The sequence below is a fragment of the Halichoerus grypus genome, chromosome 3 (genome assembly GCF_964656455.1).
Source record: "Halichoerus grypus chromosome 3, mHalGry1.hap1.1, whole genome shotgun sequence".
In the NCBI taxonomy this organism is placed as follows: Eukaryota; Metazoa; Chordata; class Mammalia; order Carnivora; family Phocidae; genus Halichoerus; species Halichoerus grypus.
In genome coordinates this window covers 155414556-155437934 of record NC_135714.1, presented here as the reverse complement: position 1 = coordinate 155437934, position 23379 = coordinate 155414556, and the positions used below count along the sequence as shown (strand labels likewise).

The 23379-nt window shown below is 50.9% G+C and overlaps 1 protein-coding gene across 2 annotated transcripts in view; it reads right to left on the bottom strand.

The window, feature by feature from the left end:
* Window positions 1-23379, bottom strand: part of SCARA5 (scavenger receptor class A member 5) — a 120548-nt gene that overhangs the window by 22018 nt on the left and 75151 nt on the right. For both annotated transcript variants that reach the window (XM_036074077.2, XM_036074079.2), the window contains exons 5-7: window positions 16416-16496; window positions 14242-14340; window positions 12167-12223 (exon numbers count right to left, since the gene is read on the bottom strand). In XM_036074077.2, coding sequence (XP_035929970.2) covers window positions 12167-12223; window positions 14242-14340; window positions 16416-16496 — 237 coding nt within the window. The remainder of the gene's footprint in view (window positions 1-12166; window positions 12224-14241; window positions 14341-16415; window positions 16497-23379) is intronic.

Here is a 23379-nt window from a genome sequence, read left to right as displayed (position 1 = left end):
GTGAAATTAATAAGCCACGTTGGAGATTAGACACTAGATGGAAGCCCGACTGCTGTGGCCCCCAGAACTGCCTTGGATTCTGGATGACCTTTGCATCCTAGGCTCTGCAAGCTTGTTTGTATTATGACTCCTGATCTTCCAAAGTCTTCCCCGGTGTCCTCACTATATGCCCCCATTACCTGAAGTGACCCAATGAGTCTCTGTTCCTTGCTACCAAAAATGCCCAAAGAGAGTACCTGGGAATGCTGTCAATCTAAGGCCTGGCTAGCTACTTGCTCTTGGGTGCTGGGTGGATTTGGGAATTAGGATGGAGGAAAACACAGTGATGATAATGCCCGTGGGGAGGCAATGGGGGAAAGTAGAAAGAGCCTGGTTCTGGACTCAGGAACGAGTCGAATTCTGGCTCCACTATCGGCCAGATTCAACCTTTCTACACCTACCTTCTTCTTAAAGTGGGTATAATGGTGGTGGTTGGGAGCAATAGCACATGTCAAGGACTTGGTACATCATGGGCACCCATCACTGTGAGCTCCCCCCACCCTGGCTTTGTCCAGCACTTCGTCCAGCAACTCGTGGGTCAACTCTGAGAGGTCTTCATGGGTTGCTGAGGATGGCTGGTAGACAGTGGCCTGAGCAGGGATCATATCCTTGCAAAGCAATCCTGCTGTGTGGGAAGTGGGGGCCGAGGGGGGGGCTCACCCCTCCAATTGGATTAATCTCCTGACTTCCTCTGCTCTCCCCAGAGCACAGTTCCTGGCTTCTTAGTATATTAAGGGAGAGGGACAGGGGCGTCAGCAGCAGACTGGCTCCTGCTGTCAGCAACTTTCTGCTCACTAATGGGAGCTGAATGTGACTCTTTAAGCAAAGCAGCTCCAGAATGGTCCAGGAATGTAGCGCTCTGGCTGAGGCCACTCTGGGGCTCCTAGCACAGACCTTACCAATCTAATATGTGGGGTTTCTCTTCTCGAAATAAATGTTTCTTTGCTCTCTTTGCCTTGTAAATATATACGTAGGAAAGGCAAGGTCCCAGACCAAGAAGGCTGGGTCTAGCCCAGATTCCCCCGGCTCTGAATCCCTGAACCCCAGGACTGGAAGGAGCCCTGGATATCAGTCTTGAACCCCCTATCCCACTTTAAACACAGTAAACCAGGCCTGAGAGCTGCTCATCCTGCCTCCTGTGGGAACCCATTCCGGGAGGTTACAAGCCAGCATCTGGTTTCATTTACAGGGTGCTGGCATCCCTGGAGGGCTCCAGTAGTTTTCATCCAATTATTCCCTACCTTGTTTTACTCTATATGCTTCGGGTTTTGCAGTTACTGGGAAGCGAGAGGCAGAATATCTTCCTCCTTCTCCAGCATCTCGTGGGAGCACAACCAAGCGAGTGGCTTCATCACTGGGTCCCTCAGCGGGCCTGAGGGGACAGCTTAATGGCCAGTGGCTGCCATCTCATAACCGGTTTCCAGGGCTGGGCTAGCCTTAGAACTGTCTACTGCCCCTGGAGCTTGTCCGCCTGTGACTCAGAACTGCCCCAAAGCCAAGTACAGCCAAGCCATGCTCCGGACACCATCCAGGAGATTTCAAGTCAAGGGTGGGCACTGAAGGGAACTAATGTATACTCAGGTCCTACTACACACCAGACACTGTGCAAAGTGATTCATACGTGCATTCTCTCCTTGATTCTTCACGACAGATCCATGAGTTTAGTTATTATGGATCTCACTTAACGGAGGAGAAAATGGGCCCAGAGAAGTCAAGCAATTTGCCTAGGGTCACACAGCAGCTACCAGGTAGAGCCAGGGAGAAGAGCAAAGGCCTTTCATTTTCAAACCGCAGAGCAGACTATCAGGCTGAATACTTCAGACAAATACTTAATAACGGCTGGCTTCATACAAAAAGTGCCTTTCACCTACTGCCCAACAGTCCCACGGGGTCTGCAGGAATTATTGTCTTTAAGAGTAAGGGAAGGAACCTTGGTCTTAAGGTGGTTCTCAGGCCTAGGCTGCTGGGAGGAATCAAAATCTAGCCCTGCAGGGGGCACAACTTTCAGCAGTTTGTGGGTGATGTCAATGCACCTCGGGGTGGAGACGCACTGCATGAAGGGACCGATCGGGGATCAAGCCCCGGCTACACAACTTACCAGTTGTCGGACCTTGTAAGACACGTTGGTATCACCGCCTCCGGGAGGGTTTCCCTGATCTGTCGCCCCAACATGCACTCCCCACATATGAGCAATATTATACCATCATTCCCTCTTTCAGGTCTGTGTGTACTCATCAGGGCAAGCTCCGTGAAAGCGAAAGCCATTCAGCACCCTTGTGGTCCCCATCTGTGGGAAACGTGGTCGGTCCTCACTTGCAGGCACTCTGGCGCATCGCAGGGCTTAACCCATTGTACCGAGTGAGTGATCAGATGTATGAATGGGGTTCACAGCCTTCTGCTGGGCTCCAGGAAAGAACGGATCCCTCAATATCCCAGACTCCACTTGGCTGTGCATCAGAAGGGCCCCCAAGCCCAGGGCACTTTGCTTCTAAAGACTAGGAGAGGAGGGAAACCCAGCCTAAGCCCGAAACCTCACAGCTCCCTTCGGTTTGTTTATCCTGCCTTCCAGGCCAAAGCAAAACAAGTTAAAAGAAAGGAGGTTGTGTAGAATAGAAATAAACACATGGGGCTGGGAAAACAGGCTCTGATTTTCTGCAGCTGCAGAGTAGAGCCCCGGGGATAATTTGGACCAGCTGCCCATTAAGGAAGTTGAACTTTTCATTCTCTTGTGAAGAAAGAACTCCCCGTGGCCCCTGCTAGCCCACAGCACGGGGGCTCTGCACCCCACCTCCCCAAGGTGGAGGACGCTGGGCTCCAGCCTTCTCTAGACATGACACTTCTCTCTTCCCTGACATCTGTGGGAAATGTGGTCCGTATGGGAAGGACAGAAGCCACCCCACAAGCAAACTAAGGAATTTCTGGTCAGGCTCTGCTGGAGGGCATCGCTTTTAAAATGCGGTCTGGCCTGCGGGTGTGTTTTATAAAATGCTACTTCCCAATGGGAATCTGCTCTTAACTTAATATGGTGCATTGCGCCTCTTCAAAGCCCTTCTGTTCTCCTGGTTTCATTTTGATCTTTGTAGCCTTCCTCTCGAGTGGGTGGTGCTTATTATACCCATTTTACAGGTGGGGAAGCTGAGAGTCAGGGAAGGAAGGGTTACATGATCAAGTGGCCACACTAGGGTCCGTCTCCAGCCCCAGGGGCCACTGCACTGGGTTCCTGATTGAGGCTCACATGGGGTGCTTGGGCCTTTGCTGGGTGGAAAGAGCAGCACAAATACCTCCCGAGTTAGCACTGAACTTATCACGCTGGATTTTTTTTTTTTAACTGTTTTTAATGTTGGTCTCCCCAGCTCCGTTGCCTCTTCTTTTGGAAACTGGGAGTTAGTCTTATCTGATTTTGTTTCTCCAGTGCCTTACTCGTGGCTGCCCAGCTCCTCGTAGAGGCTCAATATGATGTGTCTGATCAAATAATATATGCTTTCCCTGCCCAGCCCTCAGCCAGGAGCTCCCCCCCATTGCAGTGGGAAGATGTTGCTAATGCCCAGAGCTGGATTTGTGGGAATTTACTGGGCAGCCCAGTGGAGAGGTGGAGTCCTTTGCCTTGTTTTTGCTCTTGGGCCGCTCAAAGGGCAGTGAAGGGTCAGTGAGTGGCAACAGGCCTTTAGAAAGAGAAACGAATGCAGTTGAGCCAGGAGAAAGTCAAAGCACTGAACTCTCATTTTATCACGCCTGTACTGTAGGAGGCTCTGAAGTTTATATGGCATCCCTCTAGAATCTTTGTGGACCTGCCACCTTTACCTCCCAGTCCCCTGTTCAGGACAGGTGGCCTTTGTTAAGAAGGCACTCTCCCCCTCTGCCCTCACCCACACTGTCCCCACCCTGCCCTGTCTCCTCTCTCAGTTCCATTCTCCCTCAAGTTCAAGGTCTGAGAGTCCTTGGCTGGGATGCTTCCCAGCCCCCTATTATAACTTCTTGAAGGCGTACACTACTTTCTAGATCTATGATCTTGGGCAAGTAATTTCACTTCTCAACAGAGTTTCCCCATCTGTTAAATGGGATAACGACACACGCCTTAGAGAGTTATTCGGAAATACGGGTGAGCTCCGTGACTGCGGTGGTCGGTTCTCAAGAAATAGTGTTGAATTCAACCTAAGCCCCAAGGATCGCACTGGGCAGGGGGACGGGGGACTGAGGCACTGCGGCAAGGGACTGGCCCAGCATTTGAGTCAGTGAGGAAACAAGCCGTGAGCCCCCCCCCCACCAACCCACCACAGCATCCACAAGACCTCCCAGGATGTCCCCAGACTTGGCCTCCCGCTTTCATCTTCTCTTTCTCCCATCAGAACTCTACAACAGCGTACTTTAGGAGACAGGCAGAAGTCCAGCACTCGGGGAAGTCGGTCCCTCTCGATAACTGGTTCCAAGGACACCCCAAGGGTGTTTGCCATTGTCCAAGGACAGGACGGGAAGCGGAGCCATGCATTTAATGCAGTGGTGGCTACAGCTGATCCAGTTATGTCACAAAGCCCCGGCGGGGACCTCCTGGGTTCAATCTGCAGGGCTTCAGCATGCTTTACCTCCAACATCAGAGCACAGAGTGCGGAGTGGTGGGGCTTAAGAACAATTCCTAAGTTTGTTTGAGTTGCTTTCTCAATAAACAGTTTAACCACGCCTGGTTTTAATGTATGTCTCAACTGAAAACTTTCTTCATATGAAACCCACATCAGAGACCAGAACTTCAATTCTTCTGTGGTTCCAAAGTGTTATTTTTATAGAAAATTCCCTGTTCACCTTCAGCCCGAGGTTTGTGTTACTAAAAGAGTTTTCTTCAGGGGCGCCAGGGTGGCTCAGTCAGCTAAGCGTCTGCCTTCGGCTCAGGTCATGATCCCAGGGTCCCGGGATCGAGCCCTGCATAGGGCTCCTTGCTCAGCCGCGAGTCTGCTTCTCCCTCTCCCTCTGCCCACCCCGCATGCTCTCTCTAGCTCTTTCAAATAAATAAAATCTTTAAAAAAAAAAAAAAAATTTTTCTTCAGGGCCAATCCAAGAAACCACCATGTGTTTGCCAGGAATTGGGAATACCAGTCCTTGTGGGGGCTGCTTCTAGACTCCTCTTGGAAGGATGAGGACAGCAGCGTTAGTTAAATGTGGGTTAGGAGAAAAACGAAGGTGCTGCATGTGACACACTCCTTTGCTCGCTCACTGTGAAACGGGTAGGTGCTTAGGGAACAAACTGGTGACCTCCGCCCGCAGTATGGAAGAGCCCTGCATGCCGCCAGTTAAAAGAAGCAGACCTTCCCAAGTTTCACTTACATACTCCATCCCAAATACTTAACATTTGCTCCAAACACGGGCTTGCTTCTGTTCCAGCTAGCCCTTGGCACGGGCCCTCGGTTGGCTCCCACTTTCACTTAGCATGTATGCAGAATTGGGGTACAGTTGACCCTTGAACAACATGGGTTTGAATCTCATGGGTTCACTTATACACAGATTTTTTTCCCACTAAATACAGTACCATTCCATGTATGTGTTTATTCTATTCCTTATGATTTTCTTAATAACATTTTCTTTTCTCTAACTTACTTTATTGTAAGAATAGAGCCTACAGCGGTCCTGCTAATGACCTCTTAGCACCCGTCTGCCCCGTGGAGAGCCCCCATCCCCCACGGGGGCTCTGTTCCTCCTCACCTAAGCAGGTTTTCCTCACCAGGCCCACACTGCATGCAGCTCTTACTCTCTTCCCTTTTAGAAGATACCAATAACTTCCACACCTAGCACAGGCAGCTGTCCTTGACTCTCAGGAGCTGCCCCCCCCCACGCCCCCTCCCTCACCCCCTGGCTTCTTAAAGGAGCCAGGTCTTTGTTTTTTCCAGGCCCTCTTGAATCTGTTTTCAGCCATCACACCAAGGGCAGCACGGATTAATCAGAGCTGAACTGTTTTCTGCACATAGCGATTTAAAGCTCTCTTGGAAGGGGTCACTAGGAAGCTTTCAGGAAAAATCAGTAGATTTGTTTTTGGAAGGCTTAAGATAAACTCTTGGCAAACCAGAACGTCTGGTAGGCCAGATCCCATCCTCTGCATAGAACAGGAGGTAAAAAAAAAAAAAAAGAGGAGATTGCAGCAGGGGAGGCTGAGGGCCTGGCCTCCACGCCACTTGGCCAGTGGGGTCAGAAGGGGACTTGGGTCTCGGGCTTGCTACTCCGCAGCCTGTGCTTCTCCTCTAGAGCTCACGTCTCATCTTCTTAGGAGGACTTTCTAGAAGGGGAGCAGCTCAGCCAAGAGAAGGAACAAGAGCAGCAGAGAAACGTGGACTTGGAATATGGACCTTTCTAGGGGGAGGGAGAGTCTGCCTACTGGGTGCCTGGCCTTGGTCAGAGCTGAGGGTCACCAGGGATGGCTGAGGCTCTGTTTTCATGACCTTGGTTCATGTACCCTTGCTCCCAGCTCCAGCCTGCTTCTCCCCCGGTCAGTCACCTCCCACTGTGGCCATGTCACTCCCTGCTTACACCCATCCTGACTTCCCAGTGCCCAGAGGTCAACCCTAACTCTTGACTGCTCACCCCCGCCTATCTCTCTGGCCATATTTTTTTGTTTCTTACAACCCCAAACCTCATCACCCCAAACTATTTGGGTTTATTGGGCAACGCTCTCCTGTTTCATGCATGGTTCTCTTTACCTGGAATACCTTTGCCTTCCACACTCACCTGTTGGACACCATTTTGTCAAAGACACCTCATTAAGTGACTCCCACAAGAGCAGGCAAAATTTGCCTCTGTACATACGTCTACGATAGTCCTCACCACACTCCACTGTGATCGTGTGGTTATGTGTCTTTCTCACCTGCTAGATAGTGAGCTCCTCAAGATGAGGCCAGGCCTGACTCATCTTTGGTCCCCTGGCCGTCTGCCAGTCCTTTATACCAGTTTGCCAAAGAAGAGAATAAAGCAATGCTCTCCTCCCTAAATGTTTTCCTTCCTGCCACATTTCTGTCTTTTCTCTATGACGGGAGCGAGGGAGGCCAATCTGCCTCACCTCTGGTCCCTTCCACGGCCAGCTCCACGCCAGCCCCGGTTTCTGACCCACGGGCTTCTGGCCTTTGCTGTCTCTGCTGTTCCTGCTCAGTTTCCATCCGGTTCCCGCATCCGTCGTCTATCCACGTCCTGGTTGCTCCTTTCTGACTCTCTGGCGCCTCCCACTCTGCTTCAGCCCTGACCGGAACAGCGCGTTTGCACAGGACGACTTTTCTGAGTGAACTCTGTGTCCCTGTGTATTGTCAGTCACTAGACATAAACTTAGGGGAGGAGACACTTGAAAGACACTTGACCATCTCTACACACCCTTTGGGGGTCTCATGTGTCCCGCCCGCGCTATGTGAGGATAAAGAGAAGGAAGGATTGTGCGAACCGAACGAGTGTGTGAGTGAACAAGCCCAGCTGTGTGCGGGTGCTGCTGTGGACATCACCTCGGTCCAGCCCATGGGCTCGGGTGACCCAGGCCCGGGGAACGCGGGAAGTAGGCCAGAGCAGGGCTTTGCTGGCAGATGCAGAATAGACAGCGGCCCATGCTGTCCAAGGCCAGAGAGAATAAAAGGTAGTCCCAGGATGTAGCCAAGGATGGAGAGTGGGCTCGAGGCCAGAGAGGCCTGACTTGTAACCTTGACTCTGCCCCTTATGAACTCTGATGACCTTGGGCAGCTTCCTTCTTCTCTACCGTTAGCCTCCCCCTCTCTCGAAGGGGACATAGCCATGCCTCCCGAATAGTACTGAGAATTTAGTAAAATAATGTGCACAGAAACTTGACTCCTCACTGTACCAGCTATATGGTTGTTAGGAGTAGTATGTGAGTGGTTAATTTTTCTTAGAAGTGTGGTTTACTTTTAGAGCGTGTTGTTGTTGGGGTATTAAAGTTGTATAAGGAATTACAGATAAGCACACAGTTACGTTAATAAAGAAATATATTTGCATATAAAAGGTCCAGGAGCTCTGTCTCTCCAGGCCTGCAAGAATGCTAACTTCGGGTGCCAAACGGATTCCCTGGGGTACCCCGGTGCAGCTAACTGTAAGTGCAGGGATAGGAGGAAGGGAATTCATGCACTCCGAAGGACTCTGCATTCCTTACTCTAAAACAGAGATAGAAACATTTCAGCAGCTATGGAGTAAACTGTCTAGAAATCACCTCCCCGATAATTTCTTTTGAGCTTACACTACATGATAGGGTGCCCACTGCTCTTCCCCCACTACAAACCTACTTCCCCAAATACTGAAAACACACACAAGGTGTTAAACATTTTTCAAGTTTTCTGAGATGCCATGAAAACTATCAACAAGCACTGACTTAGAATTTACCCCTGGGTCATTCTGCATATTTTTTTCCATGTGAAACCAAATTGAGGAAAAGTTTTTAAACCATCTGAACTTATATCTTGCTTTAAATTCATGCTGTGGGACTTAAACAAAATTGGATCCTTTACCTGCCCCTGAGCTGCAAAAATACTATTTATTTTTCCTGCAAATGGACCATATATGAAGGTAAAACAAATGTCTTTCTGCTTGAGATATGTATATGTAACTTTTTTTTCTCCTGGCCAAACTCCCAAAAGCCAAACATTAACAGAATGACTGATATTAGCCTTGTCTGAAAAGAAAAGAAAAGAAAAGAAAAGAAGAAAAGAAAACTTTACATCTTGTCAAGCAGAAATCAGGAGATCTGGATTCTAGACTGTTTGAACCATGACCTGGCCGTGGGACATGGGGATTCTCTCTAGCTCTCTGTTCGTGGTCCCTGTTCAATGAACTGGGGGTGGGGGGGGGTGGGGGGGTTGCTCAGGAATGGGAGAGGAGTCGGCCTGAAATCCCATTTGGCTCTAGAAATGTATGACTCCAGATCAAAGTATGGGTAAACAATTACAAGATCCTATTCTGAGAAATATTTTAATACTGACTCAAAACACGGGTCCTGAGAAATCCTCTGTAATGCCCTCTTTCAAAGGAAAGCCCCCAATTTCTGATTCTGACCTGAGGGGTGTGTAACTTGGGTCCCTCATCAATCCCTTTATGTAGTAATATCCCCACCTGCTGGAACTTTAGGTTTTTGCTGCTAAAGGTGGGAGGTGTTTGGTAAAGGTTCTCCAAGCTGGGTTACCTGAGGAAGGTTCCTCTTCCACGTTGTTCCTTCGTGGAGGAGGCCAGAGCTCTGGTACTGAGCCCTTTCTTCCTGCCTGTTAGATCTTATGGTGGGGCTGCCCTGGGCTCTGGGAATGACAGAAGCTTCCAGAAATGGGCACTCAGTGCTCATCAGAATTTCCACTTTCCTGAAAGATGATCCTTGGCTTCCTCCTCAGAGCCCCGGTCCCAGGGATCCAGTTAACACCCCTTGGACTGGAGCTCCTTAAAAATGGAACCCAGAGTCTGACCATAGCATGGGTTTGGTGTGGTCAGAGCCAGGCCAGGGGGTGGAAGCCATGGGAAAGCAGGCCCCCACCAGCCCCCCTGCATGGGGCAGCCCCGAATTGCGTCAATGGTTTCCTTAAATCCGTATCTCCAGGTGAGGGACTCACTAGGGGTTTAAGGGAGCTCAGGCTGACTCTTCAAGACCGGGGGCCTAAGATCTCATTCCAGAATTGGAGAAGCCAGAGGCCTGGGTTTTCTGTTCTGCCTCTGCTCCTGCCTTGGGAGAGTCCACCTTCCACTGAAAGCCTCTGAAAACAGGTGATGGATGGACGGCCCACCTTTTATGTCCTACGATTCCTATGTGTCTCCCACGTTCTTCTGCACGCCGTGTAAAGCCTCCCATCTGTGGAGCCGTCTCTGCTCCGTCACGCATGAAGATACTTTTTGGGTCCTGACTGGAGACTGCAATAAAAAGCTTAGAGCTTTGCATCAAAGCCACCGTCTGAGCTCTGGGCTCCAGGGAGGGTGTAGCCTCTTCAGGGCAGGAAAGAACGCCGTCCTTCCCTGGGGAGGGGTTGTCCCGAGCTGACATCAGCCTCTTGTGGTGCAGTCCAGAGACTCCAGGGCCAAGTGGATACGATGCCCTGCCCCCATGCCCCCCACCCATGCCTGTGGGAGCCCCACACCACTGTGGCTCGGCCCCCCACACTGCGCCCTCAGCCCCACAGCCCAATCCCATTGCAGAGCCCAGCCAGCCCGCCCAGAGAAGCCAGGTAAACAGTAATGAAAGCGTCCTTTTTCGGCAACCACCACCTCTTCCCAGGCTAGCACAGACCTCCCCTCTCCTCTCAAGTTGGCTGAGGAATAGTTGCCAAAGAGTTCCTGACAGGAACCCCCTGGTATGTGGGCAGATCTCCCTCTCAAAGGTCAGCTTTCCACAGTTCCTCCCTCCCTGCCACCCCATCAGGAATTTTTTATTTCACAGAGCTAAATGCCACAGTCCTTCTCAGCTATGTTGGCAGCCTTCCATCAGAAAGCAGTCAACACACAGAGCCGAAGGCAGCACCCCAAAGACAAAGTACAGTGACCAGTCCATTAGATAAGCGTGACTCAGATCTATCACAGATGTCCTAGATCACAGCCAGACTGCCTTCTCTTGTCTTCAAAACTCTCCTTTTGGCTCCTAGTGAAGCCCACCAGGTCTCCTCGTCTAGCCAGGACACTCCCAGTTAAACCCTTGGCTGCCCTAGAAAGGGGCTAAGGACAATGCTAGAAAGACTGTACCACATAAATTGTTTTGTGGATTCTAGCATCTAAGGTAAGGTGGACGTCATGAGTCCAGGGTAAGCATAAGCATATCTTGTCCTCAGGTATGGCCACCACTTTAGAGTGACAAAGTGCTATCACATACATTTTTCCTGTTTGATTCCCCCGTTTCTTTTTAAAGATTTTATTTATTTATTTGGGAGAGGGAGAGCACGAGTGGGGGGCGGGGGGAGTGGGCAGAGGGCGAGGGAGAAGCAGACTCCCTGCTGAGCAGGGAGCCCGACTCGGGGCTCGATCTCAGATCATGACCTGAGCTGAAGGCAGATGCTTAACTGACTAAGCCACCCAGGCGCCCCTCCTGTTTGATCCTGAATCCTACCCTGGGAAAGAGAAGGCCAGAGGAAATAGGAGGCAAGTTCAAGTTTCAGGAGACCTTGGAAAAGGACGCTACTTAGGAGAGAGGTCTCCTTCTTGGTCCTGCATGACTGGGATGGAAGTACTAGAACCAAAGGTCAGCCTTAGGGTCCAGTGTGTGAACGTTCAGTGGCATGGGTCCCGGAGTGTCACAGCAGAACCTGGGTGCAGGTGCTCTTTCCCCAGGCCCAGTCCTCCTAGAGAGCCAGGACTGGAGCACAGATGCCCTAGAAGGGGATAATCTGCTCATGCCTTCACCTGGAACGGCAGCATTTCAGAGCCCAGCAAATACTATATGCTAATATTTTGTTAAACTTGGCTAGGAGACTCATTCTTCTCTGACAATCTCTCCAAGGTTCTACGTGTAGCCCTTGGGGGGGTAGGGGGAAGAAACCCTAGAAAACAGTGTCGTAACTAGATAGGCTGGCTTCTCTTGTCAACATGTTAGGGAGAACACTCATTGGAAAGACTGCCATTTTTAGACCTGGTGCTCTGCCCAGTAATGAGATTCCCTAGCATCACTGCTCAGTCCATGGCAAAGGAGGAAAACCAAAGGGATTCTGCACTTTCCCCATGTAAGCACCAGGGAAGTCAGCTTGTCTGAACTAATGTATCACACAGAATAATAATATTCAACACTCACTGAGTCCTAAAACCACGGTCCAGGCACTGTAATAAGCACTTTATGTGAATTACCTCATTTAATTCTCACAGTGATCCTATGAGGTAAGGATCCCTCTTACCCCATGCTATAGATGAGAAAACTGAGGCACAGAGATTATTTAACTAGCCTGTAAGGCCGCCAGGAGGGAGCACAGGCAGCCTGCCTCTAGATCATTCCAGACAACCACTGGGCTTATACCACACCCAGAAGGATGTATTGTGTCCCTGGAGTATAGCTGTCTCTTGCTGGGCCAGCAGAGCCTTGAAACAGGGAGGGAGCTGCTCTAACACGGGAGCCCTGGCCCATGGCTCCAGCCTCCCGTCCCTCAAACGTGTGGGGCTGCTCGGATGTCAGTTGCCACAGAATCCAGTGACCCCAGTAGAATGTCCTTACCGGCATCCCCCGCTCGGTCCCCTTTGTCTCCTTTCTCTCCTTTTGGGCCTCGGTCACCTGACACAGAGGAGGAAAACTGGCATTAGAAGTGGAAACGAAGAATGAAGGGGGGGAAATCGGAGGGGGAGAAGAACCATGAGAGACGATGGACTCTGAAAAACAAACTGAGGGTTCTAGAGGGGAGGGGGTTGGGAGGATGGGTTAGCCTGGTGATGGGTATTGAGGAGGGCACGTTCTGCATGGAGCACTGGGTGTTATGCACAAACAATGAATCATGGAACACTATATCTAAAACTAATGATGTAATGTATGGGGATTAACATAACAATAAAAAAATTAAAAAAAAAAAAAAAGAAGTGGAAACGAATCCTGACCGTGGATAAAATATTATCTGCAAGAGATGAATCAACCCAAGACCCAAGACCTGAGAAACTCTCAGCTGGCAGAGCAAGAAAGATAAGAGCTTGAGTCAATTACGCTGCATGTTTTGGTCACCCCAGGAAGGAGGTCAAGGGGTTCCCTCCTAATTAAAGTGTAGAAGAGCAGCATCTACCAGCATGGGCTAGAGTACGTGGTATTCAACAGGAAGAAGACGGGGCAAAGATATTCCTAGTAAGCAGTCAAGGTTTCAGAAGTGCACGGCCAAGTTTGCCCTAATAAGCACAAGAGGAAAAGATGGCGGGAGGGTCTTCAGTGACTTCGGGAGGACAGAGGTTATATGTCAGGCAGATTTACCGGGGGGGCGTTGGGGGGAGGCTAGGAAACACGAGGCAGAGCTTCCGGGGAAATTGTAAAATTTCCTTCTCAGGATATGGTGGAAAGAACAGAGCTCTTTTTCCAGCTAGCATCTTGCGCTACAAAGAAGTAGAAGGTCCTGACACCACTCCAGGGGGCAGTAAAATGACCAGGGAATTCTATTCCAAGTACCTCCAGAAAGATATCTGCAAGTCAAAAGCCTATGGCCTATTGTCTGGTGAAAAAAAGCAAGCCAGCAAATTCCAGGGAAGGATGCCTAATGTGATCCAAGTTTTGAAAAAAAAAAAATACCCCAAGGCAATCATATACATAAATATGAATATGCTTAGAAAAAGATCTGGCAGGATGTGCCCCAAAGTGTTTACAGCAGTTACTCTAAAGACTAACAGCTTAAGGGACTAAGGGGGAGGGGACTCCCTTTTTAGTTTATACCTTACGTACTTCTGTATTGTCAAATTTTTTCAACAAGCATGTGCTGCGTTTGTAGTCTGTTTTAAAATCATTTTTTAAAAAATGTCGATCATAAAAGGGAGGAAAACCTCAGCCTGTTCAATCACTAGCAAGTAGCCTAAAAGTTCCCAGCGATCTAAGACGCAGAGACCCTCCTAGACGGGGTGGGAATGATTAATAGTACTTTTCCTTCGTTTTCATTTTCACAGGTGAGGAGGTTAACACGGGGGAACCAGCACCCGATTTCCTCATCTTGCCCCGCGGTTACGGTAGAAGTCTGCACGCTCTTGAAGAGAATGTGGAAAGCCAGGGACTGACTAATAACGTGGATGCCCCTAACAATGAACAAGGTGACTGCCATCAGGAAGAAAACCAGTTCAGCAGGAACACCATTGGCAGTGGAAATCTGAGAACTGAATTAACGTTTCAAATATGGGGGGAGTCAAAAGCATGGGATGGACTGTTGGGAATCTGGGGGTCTGGGGAAGGAGGTGGGTGTCCTGGGTCTGCAGCCCCTTGTTTCTCCCGTGAGCCTGTTCTCCCAGCCTGGCTTCCCCGGCTACACCACTGAGCCGCAACCCCCAGGGACACCGCTTTGCATTTCTGCAGCAGTGGAGAGCTGACAGAAGGTCAACGTGACCCGTGTAATCCTCGTGACAGCCCTGCGAAGAATGGTACATGAGGATTTCTGGGTTTGGGACAGAGAAACTAAGGTCTGACAAGGCGAAGTGCCTTGTCCAAGGTCCCTGAGCTAGCTGGTCGGTGGCAGAGCCAAAAGGCAAACCCCGTCCATCCACTCCAGTGTCCGCGCTGGTGCCGGGGGCTAGTGGTGAGCAAGGCTACATGGGAGCTCGGAGATTCGTTATTACCTTTGAACCCGCGCATGCCCATGGGTCCTGTGGCTCCCATCTTCCCATCATCGCCCTTGGGGCCTGGCAGTCCTGGGGTGCCTCTCTCCCCTGGCAGCCCTGGGAAGACAGAGGACAAGTTGTGGAGGCTCAGACTCAGAACTGGAAGGGCCTCTGCAGGTCATCATCTGGCCCAGCAGTCCGCCTCAACCAGGCATCCCCCTGCAGCTTTTCCTTCCTGATTCTTCTCAGTTAACTTAAAGATGCTGCAAAAGCAAGTGTCCAAAAGGTCAGCACAAACCTTCCCCAGAGGCACCTTTTATCCAGTTAGGCTGGACCCCTTCCCGCCCCCCCGAAAGGTCCAATCCTATTGTGAGTAATGGTGGTGGTACCCACTCCATTTGGGAGATGTCCCTTTACCTCCAGCTATGCTGGAGATTTAAATTCAGCAAACTTTTTTTTTTTTTTTTTGAGTACTTTCTATGTGTCAGATACTGTTCTGGAGTCTTCTCATAAAGCATCTCATTTTATCCTCACAATAAACTGAGGTATTATTTCACCTATGTTACAAAGGAGGAAACTGAGGCCCAGAGAGGTTAAGTAACCTGCCCAGGGTCACGCAGCAGAGAGGGATCTGAGCCCTGACCTTCCTGAACTGAAAGCCTGTGGTCAGTCAGCTTTGTCTCAAGCTGGATGAAAAGTGCTTACTGGCATTTAGGGTAGGAGGAAGATGAAGCACCTCCCCATCCTCTTTAAGAAAAAAGCCACAAAGATCCCTTCCATGCTGTACATCCAGGGAGGTATAGCTGAGGGGATCCCAGGCTGAGGAGGAGGGAGAAAGTCAGCAAGGCCAGTAAATGGGATGGATGACCTGCTGGCAGATCAGGCCCCAGGGCTCCTGGCCACGAGGCCCCATGGAGAGCCAGAATCAACAAATGCTTTCACCCAGTGAGAGCCTTGCCCACCATCCCCCCCCCCCGCCCCCCCCCCCCCCCCCCGAGGCCTGACCTAAGCCCACAGTTATCTCTGTAAACCAAAGAACTCTTAATTAACTGATTACTTGTTCTTTCCTGCTTTGGATGTGAGTTGGCTTTCTCTGGTCTTTTTCCGTGACTTGGAAAAACCTGCCTTCCAGTTATTATTTCTTCAGAGCTAACATCAAATGTCTGGAAGAGGACGCGTGGCCCCAGAGGATGGTGGGACCTCAGAGAAGGGCTGATTGGTTTCTTTTTTTCCTGCCTAATGCAAGGTACCTGCTTGGAGTCCAACCGCCTAGTTGCCGCAGAATTCTAAATCTAATATGAGATATGCCCAGAGCTCCCCATCGTACAATTTAATAAGGCAGAAAAAATGCTCTCACAGCTCTGTGAGTATCTAGGCATCCTCGGTTCTGAATTTGGGGAGTTCCCTTGGAGGGGAGCCAGGAGTGGAAGCTGGGCTGTGGGCTCTCCTTCTACTAGCTTCTGCCCTCTCTCCTGTTCGCAACCTCCTCGAGACTTAGGAAGCAGATGGTTTAGAGATATAATTCCTGACATTAACAGACATCTTTCCCCGAATAAACTCCTCCTCTTCTTGCATTGTTTAGAAGGCTTTGCATTCTTCTAGAAAAATGCTGCTCGCAGCAGAGACTCAGAAGTGAACAGACTGGGATGCCAAGTTTGATAAAGTCACAGGACAGGAACTTCTGAGACAATGAGTCGAAGAAGAACGCCCTCTTTCCAGAAGGCCAGAAGCTACCCTCCCCACCAGCCACTGGATCTTCAGAGCTGTCACTAGTCTGTTCATTGATCTGGGCAGAATCAGCAAGGAGGAGGGAGCATCAGGGGTCTGCTGACTCGGGAAACACTGAAGAGGTAAAACATACTTGCAGAACACCCTCCATTCCTTCTGAAGGCCTTGGTCACATGAACCCTGACTCCTGGGGTGGGAAGTGGCTTCAGGGAGCTGTGAGCCTCTCGTGCACCCCTTTCCTTCACATCCTGGTACTTTCTATCGAGAAGTATTTGCTCCATCCTATTGTTATACCTACAACCTATCAGTCTTTTGACAGAACAGGGCATTTGAAAATAGGTTGATTGGGCATTCTCCCAGGGAGCCCCATCACATATCAACGAGAAAGTAGAGGGCCAGGGAAGGATTGGGGGCACCCTCCCCTTCTTGGTATGCGCAGCTTCCTCCCGGGGCTTCCCAATCACCTCGAAGTCCAGGTAATCCAGGGATCCCAGGCTCGCCTTCCTTCCCTTCATCTCCCGGATCACCTTTGGGGCCCGGTGGTCCTGAAAGGGTTACAAATGGCACCAAAGTTAGCAGGTAGCTTTCTGGAACAGGATACCTGCAGAGGCAACAAAAATTCCCTCTTCAAGAGAGGAAGAGTCAGCATTATGCTTTGGGAGCACACAGCCCAGTCTTGTATGGGTGCAGGGGGAATCAAGGAAAGCTTCCTGGAAGAAGTGATATCTAAAGTGAAATCTCAAGGAGGAACAGAAGGTGGCTAAGTAAAGGGAACACTGAATATCTCTGATCCACACCCCCTCCCCACAACAAATGCACATGCCGAGGCCCTAATCCTCAATGTGATGGTATTTGGAGGTGGTGCCTTTGGAAGTGATCGGGTTTAGATGAGGTCATGAGGATAGGGCCCCCAATAAGACACACCAGACAGTACTCTTGCTCCTTCCTTCCCTCCCTCGCCATGCTTGGGGTGCTCTTTCTCCCTCTCCCTCTCCCCGCACCATGTGAGGACACAGCAAGAAAGCAGCCACCAGTAAGCCAGGAAGAGGGCTCTCCTCAGAACCCAACCGTGCTGGCACCCTGATCTCAGACTTCCAGCCTCCAGAGCTGTGAGACATAAAGGTCCGCTCCTTATGCTGCCCGGGCCATGGTATTTTGTTACAGCAGCCTGGACTGATTAGACAGAATGAAAGGGAGAGTTCCAGGCAGAGAGGACAATCCCTATAAGAGCTTAAAGAAAGAGATATGTGAGCTACCGTGAGATTAGAAGCTGGGGACACATGATAGGACGAGAAGGGTGAGCAAATGGGGGTCTTGGAGGCCTGGCCCAAGTGTTGGACTTGACCCTGAGGGCTTCCGAAGCGGCAGCGGGGCCTGAGGGAAACACGAGTGTGATCAGATCTGCACACGAGGAAAATGGCTCAGGCTGCCATGTTGGAAAGTGGCTCAGGATGGGAGGCCATGAGGAGGCTGCACCCCGAGTGGGAGGCGGCAGAACCCTGAATTAGGGAAGTGGTAGCCTGGAGGGATGTGAGTGGCTGTGTGGAGGCAGAACAGACAGACCTTGGCTAAACGTAGGTGAAGGTGGGGGAGAAGACCAGGATCATGTCCAGATTTCTGGCTTGAGCACCTGATGGGAAGAAGGGGGCGTCTAACTGCTCCTGAGTGGGGCTTTCTTCCAGGGCCAGACTCCACTGTGGCAGGGATTCCAGCCTATGTGACTGGATTCAGTCCCCACAACGAGGCTGGGTGTTGAAGTTACTTGTCTGAGGCCACACAGCCGGGTAGTGAGAAAAGGAGTGCAGGTTCCAGCTCCGGTCTGTCTGGTCCCATCCCTGCTGCCTCACTTGTCACACAAGATGGCTCCCTGCTCCCAAAACGCAGTTAGACCTTTCCGCCCCCCAGCCTGCTGCCCGCCGGATCAATCTCCTATGTTTTCCTGTCCCTACCCCCACCCCACGTGGCTCATGGCTGCCTCCCGGCCAGAGCTTCTCCGAGCCAGTGTCCTGCTGAGGGTGGGCACAGCCCACCTGAATGGACATACGTGGTCCCATTTGACACTTATCTCTCACCGCCTTGTCCTCCACTCATAGCTGTACGTGTTCTTTCTTTCCTAACAAAATTGCCAGCTCCATCCTTGACATCCCTGACCCAGCTGTGAAGATCCAGACGCCAAGCTCCCCACTCCTGCTGTCTTGTGACAGAAAAAGAAGACCCAGGAAAATGCCACAACCATAGTGTAGTGAATTGAAGAGCGTCCCTTCAAAATTCATGTCCACTTGAAACCTCAGAATGTGACCTTATTTGGAAATAGGGTCATTTGCAGATGTTATTCGTTAAGAGGGGGTGATGCTAGAGCGGGGTGGGTCCCAACCCAATGCAGGATAAGTCCTAGCCCAATGCAGGGTGGGTCCTAACCCAATGCAAGGTGAGTCCTAACCCAATGCAGGGTGAGTCCTAACCCAATGCAGGGTGGGTCCCAACCCAATGCAGGGTGAGTCCTAACCCCATGCAGGGTGACTCCTAACCCAATGCAGGGTGGGTCCCAACCCAATGCAAGGTGAGTCCTAACCCAGTGCAGGGTGGGTCCTAACCCAATGGCCGGTGTTCTTAGAAGAAGATAAAGCACAGACAGACACACAGGGAGAATGCTATGTGACAAGGGGGGCTGAGTGTCTACAAGCCAAGGAATGCCAAGGATTGTCAGCAACCAACAGAAGTTAGGAAGAGGCCAAGGAGAATTGTGTCCTGGAGCTTACAGAGGGAACATGACCCCGGGGACACCTTGACTTCGGACTTCCAGCCTCCGGCATGGTGAGAGAATCAATTTCTGTTGTTTTAAGCCACCCAGTTTGTGGTCCTTTGTTATGGCAGCCCTAGGAAACCAAAACATGCACACTCACAGCATAGCAGCAATGGATTGCACAAGAAATATTTGGTGAATGAATGAGATCAGAGGGTGTTAATACATACAAAACAACCAGGCAGCCAAGATTGAGATGTACTGATACATTCCAAAAGTTGGCACCGTCCTCAGACCCTAACCCAAGTTGACAGCCGTTTAATGATTCCATGGCACATACACAGGGAAAAAGCAATCAGCAACTTAAAAATGCACGCGTAACACACAAATCATTTAAAGGGGACCAGGTTCTGTGGCCATCTTCCTCTCTTCTATGAAGAAAAGCAAAGTAAGCCCGGCCATAGTGATCCTAGTTTTCAGATGACAGCGTTAAGACACACCTCAGATTACACAGCAAAGGAAAGGCATGGTGGAAGGAGCAGATGAGCTTTACACCCCCATTCCAGCAATCTCTCTGTCAGGTCAGAGCGGCAGCAAGGGAAACTGAGGGCTGCCTGAATGTCTGCACTGCACAACTTGTCCCTGGGAAGGATGTCCTTCTCCCTGTGCCCAGTACACTCCCCGCCTTGTCACTCTTCTTTGTCCCTCCCCCACGTGGAACTCAGTGCTTCCAGAACATGAGCAGGTCAAGAAGGCAATGTACTGAACACTCGAATTTGTTCTATTTGCTCTCCTGTGGGCATGACTCAATGTATGGATCTTCCCAGGAGTAATTCTTGCAAAGGGAGGAGGCTGCCCAGGTGGTGGGGCATTAGGGTGGTGGAGATCATTTGGAAGGTAGGCACTGGGTATGGATATGGAGTGTCTTGGGCTCAGGTCCTGGTTCTATAAAATCTAAGTTAAAGTTTTTCCCCAGACATTTGAGGAGTAAGTGGATTACATGACATGCTGGATATAAAGGGGCTTGGTAACCTTTGAGTGGCAAGGCCATCCTGACCATCTGTGCCCCCTCCCCCCACCATAAGCCTTCACCAGAACTATCCCAACATCACCACGTATAGTCATTCTGAGCTGCCCCTGAAATCACCTCGCCAAGCTTGGCTGGCTCATTCAGGGAGACGCAGGTCTGGAAACATCCTACATGTGGGTATAGTTTTTAAGACACAGATGAGCGGTTATTAAGGGCCTTTACTGGAGATGAACTGGGAGGAAGGTGGAGTGGACAGTACAGGTGTCTGCTGATTTCTAAGCCTTAGTCATACCCTTAGATGGAACTAGACCCTCACACTCAGAAGGACCTAAACTGGGGCCCGTGTGAGTCTCATGGGGCCAGGCTGCCGGGGGCTCCAACGACCAAGTGCTTCTTCAAATCACTGCTGCCTGTGGGGAATGCACACTTGGGGTCTGACTTTTTATCATTTTCCCAGGAACCTAGGCCAAAAATCTTGAGCTTGCTTTGACTCCTCCCTTTTCTCTGTACCCCATGCCCCCCCTTGCTCACCAAGGCTCATCATCGAGGTGATTCCCATGTCATGTCTCTACCTCCTTCCTCATGGCTACCACACTCATCCGGGTCTTGCTCCCAGCCTTTTTAAAGATCTCCTTGTCTGCGGTCTCTCTAAAACCCATTAATCTCGTCAGAATCGAGTGAACTCACAGTCTCTGAGGTCCCTTATAGCACAAGGGGTCACAGCCCCTCTATTGGAGACCCCTGAAGATCATTCCCCACCTGACCCCTTCTGCAAACTCACAGTCTGATGCTTCTGGACACAAGCTCCCTCTCACCTCAGCAAAAACATTCTCATATGTCCCCAAACATCCACCAGATCTTTTCCTTTTCAAGAGCCCTGTCCCCCTCAGGCCTGACACTCACCACACACACACCATTCTGATCTCTCAGGGCCCTGGGCAGAGCCCCCAAAATCTGAGAACTGGAAAGCCCCTCAGACATGACTGTGCTCATGGGAACACCCCTGAACCTGGGCAGGCCACCCTGGGCCCACTCCCTGGGCCCCATCACTCATCCTGCACCATGGTCCCCAAGGAGGACAGGCCTGTGCCTCACACACCGTAGAGAGCCTACGAATGACTTCTGGGCATGTAGAAGCTATTACGGTATCAGCGGTCCTAATGGTACGCAGCTGAGCTTTTTAAGTTCTTGACTCTTGGCACTGTGACTTGCTCATCTCTTCTGTCACTCGAGCAGGCCAGAGCATGGAGGTGGTCTGGGATGAGGAGGAGCGGGGTCTACTTCTCCTCCACTGGGAAAACGGTTCCAGAGCCCCCTCTACTCTGCTTCTGGTCCGAGGTGCCAGTTTCTCTGTCAGCCCACCCCCTACATGGGGGACGGGGAGGAGGAGGAGGACAGAGGGAACCCTCCAGCCCTATGCCCTGGGTCCAGGGTGTCCTCTCAGAGCCCGCCCACCAGTCCAGTCCCATCCTCCCCCGCAGCCCCAGTGCAGCTCTGCGCCCCCGGGGGCTGCCCCTGGGCTGCACCAGCTGGAAACATCTCCGGAACAGAACGAAGGGTATGTGACTTGAGCACTGGGTTCTTCTGGGGCCCAGCCAACAGGGAGGGAGAAGCAATCCGTCCACCCTTCCCAGATCCTGGCATGAGCGATGGCATAGGGGACCTGCCTGTGCTGGAAACAGGACAAGGACAGCTGATGAAAGTGGCCCTGAAGCCAGCAGAACCGTGACCAAAATCATAATATAGACACTGCCCCCTGTACCACGCTAATCCCAGAGTGCCTGACCAAAGTGGAGTCCCTCAGTTAATTGCCCTCCTTCCCCCCTTGACGTCACTGGGGCCCTGGGCTGTCACCTTCCCCTCTACAGTTTTGCACGCTATCCCACTTCCTTCACTGTGTGTTTGGGGCAGGGCCCATCAGCTGCACTGCTCAGCCTGGGGGACACTCGGCCCAGAGGTCCGGCCCAGCTTTCCTTGGAGCCTCCTGGGCTGAAGGGCGGTGGGCAAGGCTGGTGCCACTGCTCATTTTCAGGGCAGGCTCTCCACTACCTTCCCAGCAGAGAGGCCAATGTGGAAGGTGACAGGACAGTGCCATCTGGCCCAGGGAGCTGCTGCCTAGTCCCTGCTTCCCAGGCCTCGGTGGGGCAGAAACACTCTTTATATCGGGCCCCATCCACAGAGATGCTTGATCCCTCCAAGTCCCTATGCACTAGAGGCCAGAGTTGGAGCCTGGGACCCAAGGTCTCCCTCCATCACGTCAACTCTTTATAAACACTGCTGGGCTCTCCACTGCATGGTGTGTTTTCTTAAAAAAAGCAGCTCACACATAAATCTGCCCTGCTGACTTGTTTTCATTAACTGAGAGATGGATTTTCAAGTGCCAGCTAGGCCACTGGCTTGGGATTTGACTTGGGCAAGTCATTTCTCCTCTCTGGGCCTCAAGTCCTCAATTGTAAAACAAGAGGAGTGGACTAGGTGATTTCAGAGCCTGTTACTACTGTAAGGTTCTGTGATTCTGTAACCATCCATCTAGCAAACAGGCCATCTGAATATGGTGGAGAGTCCTGCCTTCCTGCCTGGCTCACACCTTCCTCCTCCTGGATGCTTCCCCTCTCTGGTTATCCGCCCCTCCTTGTATGCCCCCCTCTCTGGTTATCTCCCCCCTCCTGGATGCCTTCTCTCTCTGATCATCTAAGTTCTCTGCTTCTTTCCAACCACAGACAGATTTCGACAGACATGATTAACACTGAAAATCCAAAGCAGAAAACAGAAAGCACTGTCATGAGTGTACACAAAAGACAAGCTGGAGACAAAATTCATAGAAAACTGTATAACGAAGTGAGAGAATGAAAACCATTTGGGGTCAAGCCCCAGAATAACATAAATAAGGTCATGTTTGAAAAATACACATAGTTGAGTATTTGTGGATTCTGCACAGCCAAGGGCAAAGAGTGGAAGAGTGCAAGTGTGCGTGTGTATGAGTGTGTGTGTGTTTAAAGACTAAGACAGGAACTGGACAAAGTTAGGGCAGAAAGGCCATTCCAGAGAGCAGTATGGAAATGCATAGAAGCTTAGCTGGTAACACATCCCTTATCCAAAAGCCAGGATAGAGTTTTGTCTCATTGAATGGATATGCCAAAGAGAATCCTGGGAATCATACCAGTTGGGTCCCTGGAAACTACGAGAGAGGGAGGTGGGAAAGGGAGGTGCCCGATGCAGTGGTGATCCCGGGAGCCAGAGGGACTGAGCAGTGTTCGTCTCCAAAATCTAGCAGCCCATCGAGAATGCAAAGCTCGAGGACTGGAAGGCAGGCCTGGGCAGGACAGAGGTAAAACTTCTGGTTCCAGGGAATGGAGGGTGAATCTTAAGAACCAAAGAAAGACTACTTGGAGGATCCCACTGGCAGAACCTTCACAAATGGATGCCCAGAGCAGCTTCAGTCCAAACCAAGGAGAACGCACTTGCAAATTATAGAAGCAGGCAGGCTATGAAATGCTCAGAGAGGCCCAGGAGGAGGCGCCAGCAGGAGGCATGGTGATGTTTCCTGACTGCAAGAGGAAGGAAGTGGGGCGGGGCTCCACCCCCCCACCCCCACCCCCCGGCCAAATGGAGTCCAAGGGACCACACTCTTTTCTTCCTTCATTGCTCAGAGCCA